Source organism: Carassius gibelio, chromosome A20 (genome assembly GCF_023724105.1).
Source record: "Carassius gibelio isolate Cgi1373 ecotype wild population from Czech Republic chromosome A20, carGib1.2-hapl.c, whole genome shotgun sequence".
In the NCBI taxonomy this organism is placed as follows: domain Eukaryota; kingdom Metazoa; phylum Chordata; class Actinopteri; order Cypriniformes; family Cyprinidae; genus Carassius; species Carassius gibelio.
The window spans coordinates 10,439,025-10,459,008 of NC_068390.1; the positions used below are offsets into that span (position 1 = coordinate 10,439,025).

The window sequence follows — 19,984 nt, forward strand, 5'->3', positions numbered from 1 at the left end:
ACTATGGTGTGCGTTTGTCGTTTTGCTGATTTCTGATCTGATGTTTTCTCAGCTTATTGATGGTTTGGAAGACAAGGAAGGAGTGGAAGAGTTTAGTAAGTCACGTGACCTACATATCTGCACGTAGTGATTTTGGATGTATTAGAAACACTAGTTTAGTTGTGTGCGCTTGTTTTTGTATGTTTTGGCTTTAGTGCAGTTAGTGTAGTTTATGACGCTTTTGCGTTGAAGACTTTTCTTTTCTTTCTTTATTAGTTTAGGGGTTTGGGAAGTTAGTTAGTTAGTGGGGTTCATATTTCATTTTATGATTTAAGCGCCACTTTAACTTCGCTTCTCTCCTTTGTCTTGTCTGTTTAATTTGTTGTTCCTTGAGGGCAATAAATATTTCTTGTAGTGCAGTTGTGTCATGTATTCCATTGCCACCTCTTTCCCTGCCTCATTTCTTTAAAATGCAACTTAATGTTACCTCTTTTAACCCCTAGTAAAAACAATTTCATCAGAGACGTAACAAGGACGAACAGATATGAACCACGAGGAGCTCAAACAACGATCTGACAAACAAGAGACGAAAGACAGGGCATTAAGTAGGCTGTTGGAATGAGCTGCAGCTGCCACTGATCATTACAGCCACATGAAACAATCAACATGAAGTAACATGAACCCAGCAGGAGACAGTGCATTCATGAACCGTGACATAGCATTCATTATAGATAAAATATTTTGACTTGAGTTTTAAGTTCCAGGATATTTTTCTTAGTTAAAATTGTTTATTTTTGTTTTTCAATAAAGTTCTTGTATAATCTGCATAATCATAAAGTGTGGATATTGTTTCAACAAACTAGGTTATCTCTTACTGTTCTATCTATTCCCAGTGTTACAACTCACCCAGTAGTGGGGTAGGTTGTAACAACGGAACTCTTTGCATTTGACATTAACTCACATAATCTGTGACTGTGTAGTGCAAGTTCAAGTTGTATTTGTGAGTAGACATAAAAACAGACTTTCTTGAAAACTCTCCTCCAACAAACACTCCGTAAACATCAGATTTGATCATTAAACATGAATGAATTGTGAATTTCGTGAATTTCATTACGTGAATGAATTCCAATCATTCATAAGTTACGTGTGCATGCTCGTTCAGAATAAACATAAATGGATTACGGCTGTATACGGCTATATTATGGCTACATAAATTACATTATTATTATCATAATTAGCTATTGCATATAAATTAGTCTAAATAGCTCCTAATATGAAATTCTCTCAAAATACAATATATATATATATATATATATATATATATATATATATATATAATGGAACAAAAATATATTAGTCTATTGACTTAACTGAAAATAATAATAACAAAAAGTTAAGGTGTCCATCACTTTTGACCGCAAACAACACGTGACTCCCAAATGAACAATAAAAGAAGGTTAAAAGTACTTAAGTAATTAATGATTTAAAGACATAAACAATACTGTGTGATTGAAAAGACTTTGAAGCTGTTTCGCTCCTAACATGAAAACTGATTTGAATTTTTCGATATGACTTTGTCAAAGGTTTAATAGACACAGTTGAATCGTTGTCATATAGAAATAAGATCACGTGGGTGTTTGAATTGAGATCGCGACCTTTTGACGATTAATCATGCAGCTCTAATTTCCTCTAACATCTCTGAAACAACTGGGAAATAAATTCTATGAATCTATTTTTAGAAGGTTTTAAACTGAATTAAAGGCAAATGGTGATAAATCACCTTCATAAAGCAATATTTGCCTGCTGCTGTTCACAATATTCTTTTTGGGAGACATAAGACTGGACTGTTGGTTAAATGCATCTTAACATAAACTACCACAAGGTGGCTATCTTTAAACATTTTGTTTGAGGACAAAGAACTTGACCACATGCACGTATCAAGATGATCTCCTGGAGAGAAGACTTAGAAATTAACATTTCCTTAGATATATGTGAAAAAATATGTATGAAACTTCAAACGCAAACTACAGGAACTACAGTAGATCATAAATATTGTATTAATAATTTTCTTTAATTGTTTAATGGACATAACATTTAATTACTTGTTCACCACATCTATCTTGATGTAGAAGCAGAAGTAAATTTTTTTCAATATCTGCAGTGTTTCTGTCGATTTTCCACTCTTTTGGTTTTCTTTTTTTCCCCTTTGACTGCATAAACCGTCTTATATATCAGAATTTACAGTTGCTTGCACATATCTAATGTGCTTTCTACTAAAAAGCAGTAAACATAATTTGGACCCTTGCTAATGGATATTGAAACTAACTAGAATAATCTCAACAAATACATCTTGGGTATATTAACTTCAATTGGTCTGGAGAAGTACAATAAACAAGAAATCAATACCGAATATTTAACATTTAGATAAAATCTCGCTAGTTTCTTCTTCGATGTATGTTATTCCAACAAAAATAAATCAAATCAAAGTATCTCTAAATAGTGTATCTGAACAAATAGTTCAAAGGGATAGTTCACCCAGAAAAGGAAAATTTGATGTTTATCTGCTTTACCCCGGGGCATCCAGGATAGAATACAAAGATTTTTAACTCAAACTGTTGCCATCTATTAGTCTATAATGTAAGTGAATGGGAATCATGGCTAAAACATACAAGAAAAAAACATACACAAACAAAACCCTGCGGCTTGTGACGATCAGTGTTGGGGGTAATGAGTTACAACGTAACAGATTTCAGTAACTATATTACTTTTTTGGGTAATGAAGTAAAGTAACGCATTACCCTAATAATATCGGTAACTACACTACTTTACTAGACTATAGGCACGGGCTTTCCTGCGTTACACAATCCATGTTTGCCTGTGTGTAAAGTTCTGGGACAGGTTTCCCGATAACGATTGATCTTAGCTCTTAAGAGCGTTTTCCATGAGTAATTTTACGATCGTTCATTGTTTCACGTGCGTTTCCCAACAAACACGCTGTGCTTCAAGTGCTGCTTAGAGGAGTCGCTGTCCGTTTGTCAAGTGCTGTAATGTCACCTTATAGAATGACTCGTAATTGTAATACATGCTCGTTTATTGACGTTAACCTAATGCTGCGTTCCAGGCAGACAACTTGGATATAATAACTATATTATAGTGTATAATATTATACTTTAAATAATAATATATAATGTACTTTTTATACAGTAGAGAGAGAGAGAAAGAGAGAGAGAGACGTTATTTCCGGGTCTAATACATACATAGCTGGTTTTCATGCACTTCAGCAAGTCATTGACATATTTACATGCATAAAAACAACTTAATTTATTCAATTATTTCTTACAATAGCCTTATGAAATGTTTTTCCCCCTCCAGAACTGCACTGAGGGTCATGCTGTGTTCACTTCATGAGCATTGACCGTTTGATTTGAGTAAAACTAGCATCACATCACATACACGGAACTGTAAAGGTATTCACGTTAACACGTCAAAATAAGAGTCCGGTTTAATTAAAAGACAAGTATTTGATTAATAAAATTAAATTTAACCATTGAAAAGGAGTTGAGAAAAAATAAAGAAAGAAAGAAAGAAGGAAAGAAAAATTTTAATGGAAAAACGTAATTTGGAGAAAAATAAAACGGAATTTTGGAAAAAATAAAACAGATTTAAAAAATAAAACAGTAATCTCATTACAATTTACAGAAGTAACAAGTAACTAGTAACTAATATTTTTTTTGAGTAACTACCCCAAGACTGGTGACGATTCATTGATGTGTAAAGATACATCTCTCAAGTGGACCATTGACACTCCTAATAGAGATTGTAGATAGTGTCAATGGTCCATTTGAGAGATAGGTGGCAGTAATGCACTTATAAGTCTGCGATCCTCCATGAAGCAAGAAAAATAAAATGATGCTTCACGCACCTGCTGCTGAGAACATGCTTAGGAGAGTTCCAACAGTTCAGACTCTGCATGAATCAGAGGTAAAAAAACTATAAATACTGTTCAGTTTCTTGCACAGACCGATCGTCTTGTGTCTTTACACATCATCACTGTGATGAAATGGCAGAGTCAGTTAGATCCATCTGCAGCTGTTTATTAATACAGGTGAATAAACAGAGAACAGCAAACATAAACTCAGGCTGGCAATGAAAGGGAACTCAAGCAGACGTTCGTAGAGAACTCAGATAGTCTGATCAAAGGGGATTCAAAGTCCAGAGATAATACGGAGAACAACAATACAGACCAGGGGTAAATCAAAACTTCACAAAATAACAAAGGGGAGAGCAGTCCATATAAAGGGGAGAACACAAGTTGCAGGTGCAAATACTAAAAGGTAATCAAGATAATTAAGATAATTATAATCGCTGGCGCCGATACAGGATGGCTGCCTCCGTGACGAGCTCCGCATATGTTTTTGTGTTTTTGTTAGTTTGTCCTGTCTTTAGTTATATTCCTGCCATCAGTTTCACCAGGGAAGAACTGCTGAACATTCGGCAGAACACACCACAGGATATTTTACCGGATTTCAATTATTCAGACGTTTTACTGAACGTTGTTATTGGAGGAGCGGCGGCGCTGATCAAGCGCTTCAGGACGCGCAGACGGGGGAAGCGAGCGGGAGCGCTCGTCAGACTCAGGAAGCGCGGATTTCGAACGCCGTTGCCTAGCATCCATCTGGCAAATCTCCGCTCTCTACCCAACAAAACGGACGAACTCCTTCTGCTTTCTCGGACAAATAAGGATTTCACACACTCTGCTGCTCTGTGTTTCACGGAAACCTGGCTGAATGACACCATACCGGACAGCGAGCTCCATCTGCCGGGCTTTCAGCTGTTTAGAGCGGATCAAGACACAGAATCAACAGGGAAATCGCGCGGCGGTGGGACATGCTTTTACATCAATGAACGGTGGTGTACAGATGTAACTGTGTTAAAGAAGACGTGCTGCTCAAATCTCGAAACACTCTTCATTAACTGCAAGCCGTTCTATTCGCCGCGGGAGTTTCACTCGTTCATTCTGGTCAATGTTTACATCCATCCTCAAGCACATGTGAGCTCAGCTTTACAGAAACTCGCTGATCAGATCACAGAGACAGAACAACAACACCCGGACTCTGTTTTAATCATTCTCGGGGACTTTAATAAAGCCAATCTGTCCCGTGAACTGCCAAAATACAGACAGCATGTTACTTGTCCCACAAGAGACAGTAATATATTGTATCACTGTTACACCACAATAAAGGATGCATATCACTCTGTTCCACGAGCAGCTTTGGGACGTTCTGATCACCTTCTGGTTCATCTAATACCGTCCTACAGGCAGAAACTAAAATCAGCTAAACCTGTATCAAGGACTGTAAAAAGATGGACTAATGAAGCAGAGCAGGATTTACAATCTTGTTTTGACCTCACTGATTGGAGTGTTTTTGAAGCTGCTGCCACCGATCTGGATGAACTCACAGAGACCGTAACATCATATATCAGTTTCTGTGAGGATATGTGTATTCCTACAAAGACTCAACTAATTTACAATAATGACAAACCGTGGTTCACTGCAAAACTCAGACAGCTCCGTCAGGCCAAAGAAGATGCTTACGTGAAGGGGGACAATGTCTTGTATAAACAGGCTAAATACACATTGGAAAAGGAGATCAAAGTGGCAAAGAGGAATTATTCTGAAAAAATAAGGACTCAGTTCACTTCCAACGACTCCGCATCAGTGTGGAAAAGTCTAAAGAACATCACCAATTACAAGACACCACCCCCCAGCACTGTGGAGAATCAACGACTGGCAGACGATCTGAACGAGTTTTACTGCAGGTTTGAAAGAACACCCATCACCTGCCCTGAACGCCTCCCCACAAAACCATTCACACCCTTCACAACTCCTGCAACCAGCCCTGAATGCCTCTCCAAACTACCGTTCACACCATTAACAGCTCCTGCAACCAGCCCTGAACGCCTCTCCTATCAAGCACTCTCACCATTCACACCTCCTGCATCCCCCCTCTCAGGTGGGGCACCTGCAATTCAGATCAGCGAGGATGCGGTGCGCCAGGTCTTCCGGAAGCAGAAAAGGAAAAAAGCACCAGGCACAGATTGTGTTACACCAGCCTGTCTGAAATCCTGTGCTGACCAGCTGGCCCCCATCTTCACACAGATCTTCAACAGATCGCTGGAGCTGTGCGAAGTCCCTTCATGCTTCAAACGCTCCACCATCATCCCCATCCCTAAGAAACCCAAAATTACAGGACTAAATGACTACAGGCCTGTGGCTCTAACGTCTGTAGTCATGAAGTCATTTGAGAAACTGGTGCTGGGCCACCTGAAGGACATCACTGGGCCCTTGCTGGATCCTCTTCAGTTTGCCTACAGAGCAAACAGGTCTGTGGACGATGCAGTAAACATTGGACTGCATTATGTTCTGCAACACCTAGACAGACCGGGGACTTATGTGATGATCCTGTTTGTGGACTTCAGCTCTGCCTTCAACACCATCATCCCAAACCTCCTCCTGCCCAAACTAACTCAGCTCTGCGTGCCCACCTCCATCTGTCAGTGGATCAACAGCTTCCTGACAGACAGGCAGCAGCTAGTGAGGCTGGGAAAATACACATCCAGCACCCGTACAATCATCACCGGAGCTCCCCAGGGCTGTGTTCTCTCCCCACTGCTCTTCTCCCTCTACACCAACGATTGCACGTCTAAGGACCCCTCTGTCAAGCTCCTGAAGTTTGCAGACGACACCACACTCATCGGCCTCATCCAGGACAGTGACGAGTCTGCTTACAGACAGGAGGTAAAAGAGCTGGCTGTCTGGTGCAGTCTCAACAACCTGGAGCTTAACACGCTCAAAACAGTGGAGATGATCGTGGACTTCAGGAGAGACCCCCCTGCACTCCCCCCACTCACCATCATGAACAGCCATGTGACTGCAGTGGAGTCATTCAGGTTCCTGGGCACCACTATCTCTCAGGACCTGAAGTGGGACATTCACATTAGCCGCATTTCCACTGTCGGGCCAGTGCGTGCCAGGGCTTAAAGCGGGCCGGGCGGGGCTCATAGCCTCGGGCCAGTAGCACCGAGGCCAGAGTAGCGCAGGGTTTCCACAGTGGAGCTTGAAGCGCCGCTTCACGTCACTAAAACATGCCCTTTACACGCCTCTCAGAACAACGTCATGCAACCTCATAATTTCACTAACAAAGAGAAGTTATCAGAAAACTAAGAAATAAGTCACTGGAACATGCGCGATCACAAAACGAACATGATAAAAGCGGCCGTTTGTTTGCATGCTTTGTTATTCAAATTCAAAAGCATGGATGTTTTAACTATAGAATAAGTGATACATTGATCATAATGATTTTATTTATCAAGACTCAAAATTAATCGCACATAAATACACTTTATATTTTATTTATTTATTTTTAACGCTTATGAAAATAGCCTGCTTATTCAGTAGAGTCTGTTTCTGTTTATTTGTAGTCACAGTGGCCTATACGTCACATTAAGAATGAATGATATCTTTATTTTTATAAAGGATCCCGAACAAAAACATTATTATATTTTTATAATAGGCAACATGAACTAAACTCTCGAGACGAGGCTTGTGATAGATAATATAAGTTAGTAAATACACGATTGTGATAGAGAATAAGAAGCTGACGTCTGATTTCTTCAAGCGGTCATATTTTCCATGTTTAATGTTAATGCCCAGCGTGCATAGTCTTTTACATCGCTTATAAATATTTCTGCCCTGTATGGTGATTATAATCCACATTGGATCAAGTTATTTCAAACACTCGCTGCTGACTGAAAGTGAGTTTTGAGCTCAACTTATTTAAATAAAGCGTTTAATGCTGGCGTTATAGCGGCTATCTTTCTGAAATGATCCACAGCGCAGACTCTCTATTTTTATAAAAGCTCCCAAACAAAAATCATTATTATATTTTGATGATATAACGTGGAGCTAAACTCACGAAACAAGACGACAGATAAAATGTTACTTAATAAATACACAATTGTGATAGAGAATAAGATGCTGACGTCTGATTTCTCCAAGCGGTCATATTTACCATGGTAGGCTAATGTTAATGTTTATCGTGCATAGTCTTTTACATCGCTTAGCTATAAATATTTCTGCCTTGTTTAGTGATTGTAATCCACATCGGATCAAGTTATTTCAAACACTCGCTGCTGACTAAGAGTGAGTTTTGAGCTCAACTGATTTTAAAAAGTCTTTAATGCTGGTGTTAAAGTTGTTTTCTTTCTGAAATGATCCGCGCTGACGCTCTCCAGACACGGAGAAACTCCGCCTTTGTTCGTAACCCCTCCTCTAGCCCCAGCTGGCCCGCTTTGGCCCAAGGATTTCGTCGGGCCGAAAAAACCTGGCCGTTGGCCCCGAGGAAGCCCCGGCGAGGCACGATCAAGCCCCGGAAGTGACAGTGGAAACGCGACTGGCCCTGGCACGCACTAGCACGCCCGGTCCTAGCTCGATAGTGGAAAAACGGCTATTGACTCCATCGTAAAAAAGGCCCAGCAGAGGTTGTACTTTCTCCGCCAGCTGAGGAAGTTAAACCTGCCACAGGAGCTGCTGAATCAGTTCTACTCCACCATCATCGAATCCATCCTCTGCACTTCAGTAACTGTCTGGTTCAGCTCAGCTTCTAAATCTGACCTCAGAAGACTACAGAGGGTAGTCCGGACTGCTGAGCGAATCAACGGTACAACCCTCCCTTCTATTCAAGAACTGTACTTATCCAGAGTGAGAAAAAGGGCTGTCAAAATCACTCTGGACCCCTCACATCCAGCACACTTCCTCTTTGAACTGTTGAACAATTGTCATTTGTATATTGTCATTCACTATCTACTTATTTGTATTTTTTATTCTTTTATTATGTGTTTTATGTTCTGTCGCTGTCATTCTGTTGTACTGCGGAGCTTCTGTCACGAAAACAAATTCCTCGTATGTTTAAACATACCTGGCAATAAAGCTCATTCTGATTCTGATTCTGATTCTGATTAAGCAGGGTTAGACAGGGATGATTGGAGAGAGGGAAATGGAAAATGCAGTCCCAATATTCAGGAGAGAGGGATCTGATGCCGCCAGAGGAGTGCGTAGCAGACCGTTCCATGACAATCACTAGCCTCAGGGTATTTTTATTTATTTATTTATTTTTATTGTATGTTTTAGTCGTGATTCCCATTCACATTATAAGACTTATAGACTGCAACGGTTTGAGCTTAAAATCTTGGTTTGTGTTCTACTGAAGAAACAAAGTCACATACATCTTGGATGCCCTGGGGGTAAGCAGATAAACATCAAATTTTCATTTTTGGGGGAACTATCCCTTTAAGTGAATATTTCATGACTCTATCAAAAGGATAGTCACATGTTACTGGTGTAAAATGTAACCTGCAGAAAGACTCACTGAAAATCACCACCACTAATTCACAGACAATCTGCCCAAAATGCTCAAACACAGACAAGCGAGTGATATAAACAGCAAAGCATTCTTGTGTGTACTGTACTCTGATTAAAAAATAAAATATGGTGGCAATATAATGGCAGCATGCTATGTGTTTGTATGTGAGCACTGTTGGAATTACACTTGGCCCAGGGTGTGAACTACAGGGGAGCTGGGGGAGCTAAGCTATATATAATTGATATATGCATGACAGTGATTTAAACCGAATTCACTTCAATAAAGATAACTATACATGCTATTCTTGTCAAGAGCAACAAGGTGTGGGTTATATTACCCAGCAAATGCGGAAGAAGTTTGTTTCCAATATTCAAGAGCGGAATTATAAAAAATAAGCATCACCATTCAAGAAAGTACAGTACATGGTCATGCCAATCTCATCGTATGAGATGTGATGCGATTGACAAAGGAGATATAGAAAATGTTTATTTTAGACATTGAAGAGCTGACACAGGTTAAGACAGTGCCTTCGTACTGCAGGATTAGATGATGAGTTTTTGAGAAACACCTCATTAGCATAGCATTTTTCTGGACATTAATCCCCTTTGTTCGACCCAGTGCCTTTTATCACATCTTGGATTAAGGCAGGTCATCACCCATCCATTTCTTGGATTTCTGGACGAACAGCAAATGAGGCTGACCCCAGGATTCTGTGGTCAATTCTGTGTTAAGGTAAATTAAATTAAATTAAATTAATGCATTTAGCAGACACTTTTATCCAAAGCGACTTATAGTGCATTCAGGCTATCAATTTTTACCTATCATGTGTTCCCGGGGAATCGAACCCCCAACCTTACGCTTGATAGCACGATGCTCTACCAGTTGAGCTACAGGAACACTAAGTTCAAAGGTAGGGTATGCTATTTGCAATAATGTATTGTAGCTGGGTTGTTATAGGTCTGCGTGACGAGTAACTTTAAACATTGTTCATGTGAACTCAAAGACTGCCTGATGCTTTGTTTATAGGCTATTTGTGAGTGGCTGTTTGTTGTTTCACCTATCAATTTGTGTCGATAAAGTATAATAGGGTAACTCCTCTATCCTATATAGTGCAAGTACATACACTTGTAGCTGTAATGTATCTTTGTAAGTCACTGTAAGTCCTCTAAGACCCATCCCCCCCCCCCCACCCTTGTAAAAAAAAATTGGGCTCCCTCAAAGTCCATGGTATGGTTCGACCACTGACTTGGCCAATCAGAATTGAGGACAAGTAACTGCTGCCGCTGCACTTCCATCTTTGACAGCTTTAAACTACTTTTGGTGAGCACTTTTTCTATTCAAAGTTTCCTTAGTGTGGTCCTAGGTCTGGTTTTGCAATGACCTTTACAGCTTCAGTTGGCTCGTAATATTTCTCATATCAGCTCAGTCAGACACGTTTCCTGTTTCAGACCATGGTCGCTGCACTAGCACTGGCATGTTTTTTTTTTTCAAACAATTCTGGTTTGTTAAGCATCTCTGACATCTATAAGCCACACTTTAGTCAAATGATGTGGTTAATGTAGAACTTTGCTTACAGATGAGGAAGCAAAGATGTTTGTTTTCCTTCAGCATGAAATATTGTTTGAATTATCAAACAAATAAGAGTAACATTGATTTTAAAATGGTTTCAATATTACCTTGCATTTGTGCTAACAGCCTGTCTCTGTACGTCTGTTTTACCTCATCTCCTCTGTTTTAACACCTTTTTTCATGCGTCTCACTCATTGGCTTGTATGTTTTTTTTTTCATTTGTGGCCAACTTGCTAAAACACTTTAGATTTAATTTGCATGCATGCTTTGCAGTTTCTTTGTTTTTTTTTTTTAGATAAAAATCTACATTTTCCACCGTTCCCCTGCATCATGCTACGATTACTGCCCACCACAGTGACAAACCAGCTCTGTTGATCAGGGGTCTTATCTGATAAAGGGACTTTTATTATTATTATTAAACTCTTAAAACTCTGATGATTTTATTGTGGGTTGATTATTCATCTACATTGTTTGCAGCCTCGTTGCATCGCAGATAACTCTTTTTTTTTTTTTTTTGGAAAGATGTTTTAAAACAACAGTATAATCCACTGAATGTTTTCTGTTATTGCTGTTATTATTCAACATTTCCATTAATTAAATGTAAATTTCAGATATGTTTGCCTTTCTTCCTTTCTTTTTAAAACCTATATGCTGACTGAGACAAATAATTCACTTGGCAAGATAAAATCTTGGACCCTTAAAGTCTTAGGCCGTTAGTATTTTCACCCAAAAATCAATCAATAAAAAAATAAATAAGCTAGTTACAGTCAAACCAACACTTATTCAGACACCTTCAACATTTCACTATAGTTTAGAGAGAAAAAAAAAATGCTGTCTCAGAACAAATGCATCTTGATAATATCAGATGACACTTAAGCAAAACATGGTCAGGTCAAAGTATTTGAATAATATTTGGTCCCAAATATTTCAGTAAATTTTACTGGAAGACCACTGTATGAATAATTTTTTGGTGTAATGTGTCACAGTTTACTTTATTTAACAATTCCCACTTACATTAATTAACTAGTGTCCTGCACCCACAAATAAAACATATTTAAAAAATTATATCTGGTGTCTGAATAATTTTTGGTTTGACTGTATTTCTATCTTTTGCTGTAGCAAACCGTGGCCACCAGGGTACATGATTTATTTATGTATTTTTTATCGTGCTGCATTTTGTCAGTAGACAATGGTAATTATACAAAACACAATATTAAATAATTAAATAATCTATGTATCTTCTTTTTCCAAAGCGACGCATCATGCAGACACAATAGTGCTGTTGTGTAGGCCTATCATGTTTTTTTATTTATTATTCAAATATCCACAAACTTGTTAAGTACTGTATGATATAGCCTCTTCTTATTGTCAGATATGTGTAAATTTACTTGTCATTTAAAAGAGCTTAATTACCTTGTTATTGGATATATAATGCGCGCTGTCGTGTGGATCTGTCGGATTAACATCACATAATTCACTCATCTCTCCCGAAATACATGAAAGTAAGTGGCCAGTGATCTGAGAGAAAAACAGAGTAGATTTTATGGTTACTTACACAATGTGTATTTAGTGGGAGTGAAACACCTCTACAAAACTGTAGAAAGGTAAAAACATGCAGGCTGGAATGATGTGAGCAACACAGCAACAACAAATAACATTGATAATGGGTGTGTTAGATTTATAGTGTGCAAATAATCAAGCACTGACAATATTCAGTTGTATTGGCAGCACAGAGGGGCCCCCAAATAAAATTCTGCTTGGGGCCACATAAAGGCTTGGGCCTGTCCCATATCAGTTTACATTCCAAACATTCGTTTAATAAAATTGTAATAAACCAGTTTTGTTTGCACAAGGAGTCTGACAACGGCCAATTTGCTCCACACAGAGATCTGATCTCACCATCATCCAGTCTGTCTGACACTTGAAGAAACCTTCCTTCCATTGTAACCTTCCATATATGACCCGTCATGGAGAGGAGAATCGGCAACCAACGATCACGGGCTGTTGAGTAGCTGAAGCCTTGTATCAAGCAAGATTGGGCGAAATTAGTAATCCTCAATTCCCCAACAATTTAACATAGTAATTCAAAGGAAAGTTGATGTGACACATTAAACACGACTCTGTCCTAACCTTTTTAGAGTGTTTTTTAAGCCATCAAAATCAAAATTTGTTTAGATCTACAAAATGCAATTAATTTGGTCAGTGAAAATATTAGATCTTTGTGCTTTTGTCCAAAATTAAAAAATAAAACGTTACATAGAAATTAAATTAATCCCATATTGAAATGTTTTATTGCATTTTCCAAAACATCCCATCTTTTTGGGAGGGTGGGGGGGTTGTGCATGTATATACAGTATATGTGTGTGTCTGTGTGTGTGTGTGTGTGTGTGTGTATGTAATGCATTGTGTTTCCTTCTGTAGCATCAGTGAGTGTTTAAACCTTCTGTAATAGTCCCTCAGTTGTCATCAGTGTGAAAAGATGGATCTGAAAACCATACAGTTATTGTTGGAAAGGGTTCAAATGCACAAAAATGGTGAAAAAAGAACTTGTGGTAGCTGAAGGATTTTTCTGAAGAACAATGGGCAGTTTAAATGTTCAGGACAAACAAGGGACTCATGAACAACTATCACAAAACAGACAAATAAAATAACATGCATTTTGTATGATCATTTGTATATAAAAAAAAAAATAATAATATATATATATATATATATATATATATATATATATATATATATACACACACACACCGAAATGCACAAATTATTGTTATTGTTATTCAACATTAATAATTAGTTTCAGATGAACAAGAAAAAGTACATTCTAACTGGTCACTCATGTCTCCCGAATTGTCTTTTACCCTGACTCCATGTTTGAAATATTTAATGGGGTCAACATCTGCAAGTCTGTGCAAAGATTTGCAGTTATCTAGATTGTTTGCAAAGACCACCGAAACTAGTTAGACTCATTAATTGTGGGACAAAAATAACTGTGTGATAATCATCATATTTGGGAAACAGCATTATGACTGTGCTGCTTCTCAAAATAATAAGAGTGCATTCTTATTCTTGAGAATCATGACCCTTTATTGAGACATATTTTCCCTGACGCATGTCAAAAAGCATGGTGGAACTGAGGTTGGAACAGTTTGATCTCCAGTAAACTTTTAAATTAGACTTATCGTATTATATAGTCCACCACATCCGCTGTGCTCTCAAAAGTCTTTTTGATATTTTCTTTTTCACAGTTTGATCATACCCAGAATATCAAAATCAACTGAGGGCGGCAGATCCTTTTCCTATTTAGAGACCAAACTCTACTTAAAATAAATTAAATTAATACATTTAGCAGACGCTTTTATCCAAAGCAACTTACAGTGCATCCAGGCTATCAATTTTTACATATCATGTGTTCCTGGGGAATCGAACCCCCAACCTTGCACTTGTTAACGCAGTGCTCTACCAATTGAGCTACAGGAACACTAGTTAACACGTTTCGAGAGGAACACACACTCTGTTAGTTTAAATCTAGATTAAATACCTATCTCTTTATCCTGGCTTCCACATAACACACTTACACATTTCTATTACTCAGATCCATTCAAGGATTGTTAGGCTGCATTAATTAGGTCAACTGGAACTGGGAACACTTCCCATTACACACAATGTACTTGTTACATTTTAAGAAGAATGGCATCTACGCTAATATTAGTCTGTTTCTCTCTTATTCCGAGGTCACCGTAGCCACCAGATCCCATCTGTATCCAGATCAGAGGGTCACTGCAGTCACCCGGATCCAGTACTTATCCAGACCAGATGGAGGATCTGCACGTATAGATGACCTCCACAGCCCTGAATGTTAGTGGAGACCATGTCAACTAGAGACCCCCAACTGAGCCTGGTTTCTCCCAAGTTTTTTCTTCATTCTTTCACCAATGGAGTTTTGGTCCCTTGCCGCTGTCGCCTCTGGCTTGCTTAGTTAGGGACACTTCATTTGCAGTGATTTCGTCGACTTGCTTAGATACTATTTAATCTGAACTGGATGGAATCACTGGATTCAATGATGAACTGCGTTTAACTGAAAATTGAATGTTTTCGATTGTCCTTTTGTAATGACACTAATTATGTTCCCCTCTTGTCGAGGGGTTTGTGAGGGAAAGTAGCAAAAAAAAAAAAAAAACAAGAGATCAGAAAACACACTTCAGAGTGAAGATGACACCAACTCAGAAGTATACAAAGATGGAGATTTACAAAACAAAAAACACAATGAGTTTAACATAAAAAGATAGTGAGCAATGGCTCAGGAGAGAGCAATGCCTAAAATAAAAAAACAAAACTATTAATTAACTTATTTAGTCAGCAGCAGTAACTTATCTCGAATACCCAAAAGAAACGAGAAGTAACATAGAACTCCCTAACTGAACCAAAAACAGGGATGAAAGTAGTACCCAAAGAAAAAATGCACTCTTCCCTTTTAACTCCAATATACACAAAAAAGAAAAATAATATTAGCTGCTATTTATCTTTTGCTTTTCAACTAATCAAAAACGGAGTGAGGTACTATCTCCAGATAATGCACACCACAGAAGCAATATTAGCCACTTGCTAATAAACAACTCAAAATCTGAGGATGACAAACAATACACCAGTATATTCAGTCTGGAGCAGGGGAGAAGTGTGTCTCTCTTCAGCAAACACTGGACTGTCACTATAATACTCCACTCTCAGGCACGCTCCCATAATGAGCTACAGGTGGAGGTGATTCAGCCTGAGAGGGAACAGAGTGAGAGAGAGACCAAGCACAACACGGCACACAACCAAGCCTACACAATTACACCATAATAACAGTACATCCAGGGACGTAACACCCCCACCCTTAAGAACACAGACCAGGGGCCTGTACCATGAAGCCGGATTATTTGGCTAGCCAGGTAAGTTTCAGTTTAGTTTGCACCAATCCTGGGTTTTAGGTACCATGAAAGTGGCTTGGCTTTTAGCTGCGTTTATTGCCATAGTAACTTACACTCCACAGCTAACCTGCTCTGGGGCAGGTTATGTTCTGGGTTAGAGATCTCAAACTGAAGCTGGACCAATCAGATGTGAGAGAAGTGACACATGTCTGACACAGTCACTCCAGTTTATCTTGCTCCAAATTAAAGGTTACTAATGCAAAAAAAAAAAAAAAAAAAAAGATTTATATAATTATTGTGATTCATATTATTATTTATCTTTTACACACAAGCAATATTACTTTAACAGTTATTATAAATAGTTTATTTTAAATAGTAATGTATACAGATAAGATACAGATCAAAAGCACTATTTAAAAAATAAAAAATCTGACCTTACATGTTGGAGTCTCTTATCACTAATTAATATTTTCAAATGTGTAAACTAAGTTAACCAGTTTCACTTGTGACTTCACTGATGAAGCAAGATAATTTATTTTATTTGTCATATTTCATATTACGTTTAAATCAAGTCACCTTAAATCAAGGTGGTTAAGTCATATTCATCAATCTGTTGACCTTTAGCAAAACCTTTAACCTTCAGTTTTGAATCTCGCTGGGTCTCTCGCGAAAAGTAAATCAAACATGCTTTGTATTGCAAGGCCATGATTGGCTGTTCACCAGTGATGTCACATATTCATGTGCACGCGCTCCACAAACTCAGGATCAAAGCCTGAGTTGACAAAGAAAGTTGATGATCAGCATCATGGTACCAACAAAGCCGGATTGGAAAGGTTTGGTTTTGTCAACTCAAAACTGATCCTGTAACTCTGAATTTGTTCAGCTACCATCATGGTACAGGCCCCAGGAATAAGTAGTTTCTACTTACATACTCTTAAGGTAGAAGACTAATCAACTCTTAAACTTCCATGTCCCCAGTTCTGGAGAGCGCATCAACCAAAATGTTATTTCTTGTTTTTCGATGGTGCTATAGGCCTGCTGATGCTTCAGGAACTTTCTGGAGAAATAAGACACAAGGTGCCCGAATCTGTGAGCATCCAGTACTGCTCCAGTACCCGGGGTGCTAACATCCACCTGCAGTATAATTTGTTAGTCAAAGTTAGGGGCAATCAGCACTGTAGTATTACACAAGAGGTCTTTTGCTTCAAAAGCCCTGTCACATTCATAGCTCCACTTAAAAACTCTGATGTGCTTAGCAAGTCTGTGGGTGGAGCAGCTACAGATGAGAAGTTCTTGCAAAAACCTCTGTCTCCGCATTAAAACTTGGTCAGTCCAGAAATACATTACCTTATCACTAGATTTTTTCTTGAGTCCCACCGTGAGAAGTCTGTTTTCTGAGCAGCCACAAATTGTTCCCGTCCTACCCAAACAACAGAATTCAGTTTTGGCACAGTCTCTGCAATATAAAATCCCTTTACAACAGCTTACTTTGGGATAGAATCACGATCATTTGAGTTAACCAAGAAGGTTTCAGAGAGGTAAACTACGTCTCTGAATTTCCTCACTTGAGCATGCATTACTGTACACACAGGAAAAGCAGCAGGAAACATGGGCAAGATTTGAACTGTCAATTATAGTCTGTTCAGTAGTTACCACTGGGCATGGGAAAACAACTCCACCAGCGAGGTCATTGCTGAAGATAACAGGTACCCCTTCACTTAGTAAGCGGGAACACACCCCAAGTTTCACCGGTCCAGTTACTAACTCTGATTGCAAGTACAGATCATGTAGGGGAACGCTGAGACACTGCATACCAATACCTTAAACTAAAATATCTGCACTGGAATAACTAGTCAGCGATGATAACAGATTTCCAGAATCAGTGACTGGACTGACCCAGTGTGTTTCAGAATCTTCACTGGCTTCCTCTCAGAGTTAGATGCATGGGACACTGTGCCATCCAGCAGAAACAGCTGATACTCACAAATAACAGTAGCAGCTTCATCAACGTCACATAACATGTTGACCATAGCTACACTTTGGGGTTGTGAAGCGGTAACTTTTTGTTTTCAAGCTCTACAATCGTAAACGAGATGATTTGGGTCAAGACCAAAGCAACAAACTCCTTTACCATTACTTTTCCTATGAGGTGAGTTGGATAAAGTCTCAGACTTAGAACAAGAGAGAGGGAGACCAAGCACAACACAGGGCACACAAACACGGCCACACATTTGCACCATAATATATAACGACAATAATAGCAAAGGAACACAATTTTCCTATTTGATACTGTAAAGTTGCTTTGACACAACCTGAATTGTTAAAAGCGCTATATAAATCAAGGTGATAACTTGACTTATAAGACCATCCATCTGAACTTGCAGAACAATGTTAGAAGAAAATGTTGCATGTTTCTGTATGTTGCGATTGTGTCTAAATAAACCCAACCTCAACCTTTTTAAGTCTTTTTTTGAAAGGCATAAAATCACTAAGTACAAGTACACAATGTACTGCTTGCACAAAACCCCTAAATCTTTATGTGTGGTTCAGCAAACACTGCAGTGAAGCCAACCTGAGGGTTTTTGCAGGAATGAACACGCAACCTTGCAAAAAGTTGTCTTGTGGTCCATAGAGGGTATTCAAAAATAGCTGACTAGAAACTCATTTGAGTCGCATTCATCTTTGAGCTTTTCTCCGTCCCTAATTCAGAATTTAGCATTGTTCTCAGTTTAAGTTGTTCATAAAATACTCACTACTCACTTTTTTATTATTTTTTAAAATAAATAGCTCTGGAAATGTTCAACCAGAATATCAACATAATTTCCAGAGACAGCCAACCCACTTATTACATGCTAGTATTAGTGGCCATGGAAAAACCTCGACACAAAATGTAACTCATCTCAGAGTGACACATCCTACCTTGATTCACTTTTGAAATCAACAATAGTTTTTGCTATTTTTTATTGAGCACTTTTCTTAACCATTATTGATATATTACTCAGTCAATATGACCACTGATCCTATGAATATACAATCAGACTTTAGAGAAAATAAATATTTAGATTTAATAAAATTTCTCCTGATACAGAAGCGTATTAGTGTTCTTTCAATCTGAAACTCTTCTGCATGACATTTCTAAAGAATTTAATGGCTACAGGCAACTGATACATTCAAAATCAAATGTGAAACTCTGAGGATCTCAGCCGACCTCTTCATCTGAAATCACAATCATGTCCTTCATATGCACCACCTAAGTGTCCTCCATGATCAGTTGATCTTGAAGAGGCCAAAATAGTTGCTGTGATAATTTTTGCTGATCAGTTTGGGGTTTGAGACATTGACAAACAGCCAGTCGGACTGCCTGAGATGCTGAAGTGAGCCTAAATGACTGCCAGTCTAATGACCCGGAGGCGGCGTTAGAATCCATGTGCAGTATTTTAACAACATCCACAGCAGACATATCCAAAACAGTAGGCAGAGAATCTTAAACATTAGAAGGCAGAGGTACATATACAGATAGGCAGTCCAATCCAAACAACAAGACAGTGGGCAAATCCAAAAGGCAGAAACAGGGAAACCAGGCAAAGATCATACACAATAAGGCAAACTATGGCAATGGGAAGAACGCTCGGTAAGGCAGACAGACTGGCAATACTTCGCAAGTGCTTGTGGCTCCGGCCACGCTTAAATGTCTACCAAACAGGAAGTTACAGGTGAAGCAGAGGGAGTGGAACACAGTCAGTACTCAGGCGAGGGCTCCCTCTGCTGGCTTGGCATTACAGCCGGTCATCCACAGATGTTTGCTACCCTCCATACAAAACCCCTCTTGGTGATCTTCCATGATTATCCGGTTGTGTCCGTTTCTCTGTCGACTCATTATGTGTGTATAAGTGTCTCTGGAGTTGCACATGGGTGAAATAAACTCCACGCGGGAGTAAACGAAGTACAAACCGGTCTTGTTGACCAGAAGGCCACCGTTGATGTACTTGACACCTTTGACATTGAGAGCACTGAGATTTGCTTCCACACAGTCTGTCAGTTTAAATCTAGATTAATTAAAGGCGTATATCTTTATCCTGGCTTACACATAACACACTTACACAT

At 38.8% G+C, this 19,984-nt stretch overlaps 1 protein-coding gene across 1 annotated transcript; it reads right to left on the minus strand.

Moving 5' to 3' along the window:
* Positions 1–18,961: 18,961 nt before the first annotated feature.
* Positions 18,962–19,984, minus strand: LOC127938195 (tumor necrosis factor ligand superfamily member 6-like). Its single transcript, XM_052534631.1, has 3 exons — positions 19,981–19,984; positions 19,632–19,873; positions 18,962–19,276 (listed from the first exon to the last, which is right to left on the minus strand). Exons 1-3 carry the CDS (start codon positions 19,982–19,984, stop codon positions 19,148–19,150), a joined length of 375 nt encoding a protein of 124 aa, XP_052390591.1. The 3' UTR covers positions 18,962–19,147.

Excerpts from the sequence above, each read along its gene's own strand:
- LOC127938195 (XM_052534631.1), bottom strand. Across the intron at positions 19,277-19,631 it reads AGCCAGCAGAGGGAGCCCTC|ACTGGCAGTCATTTAGGCTC; the intron begins GCCTGAGTACTG and ends CCGGGTCATTAG.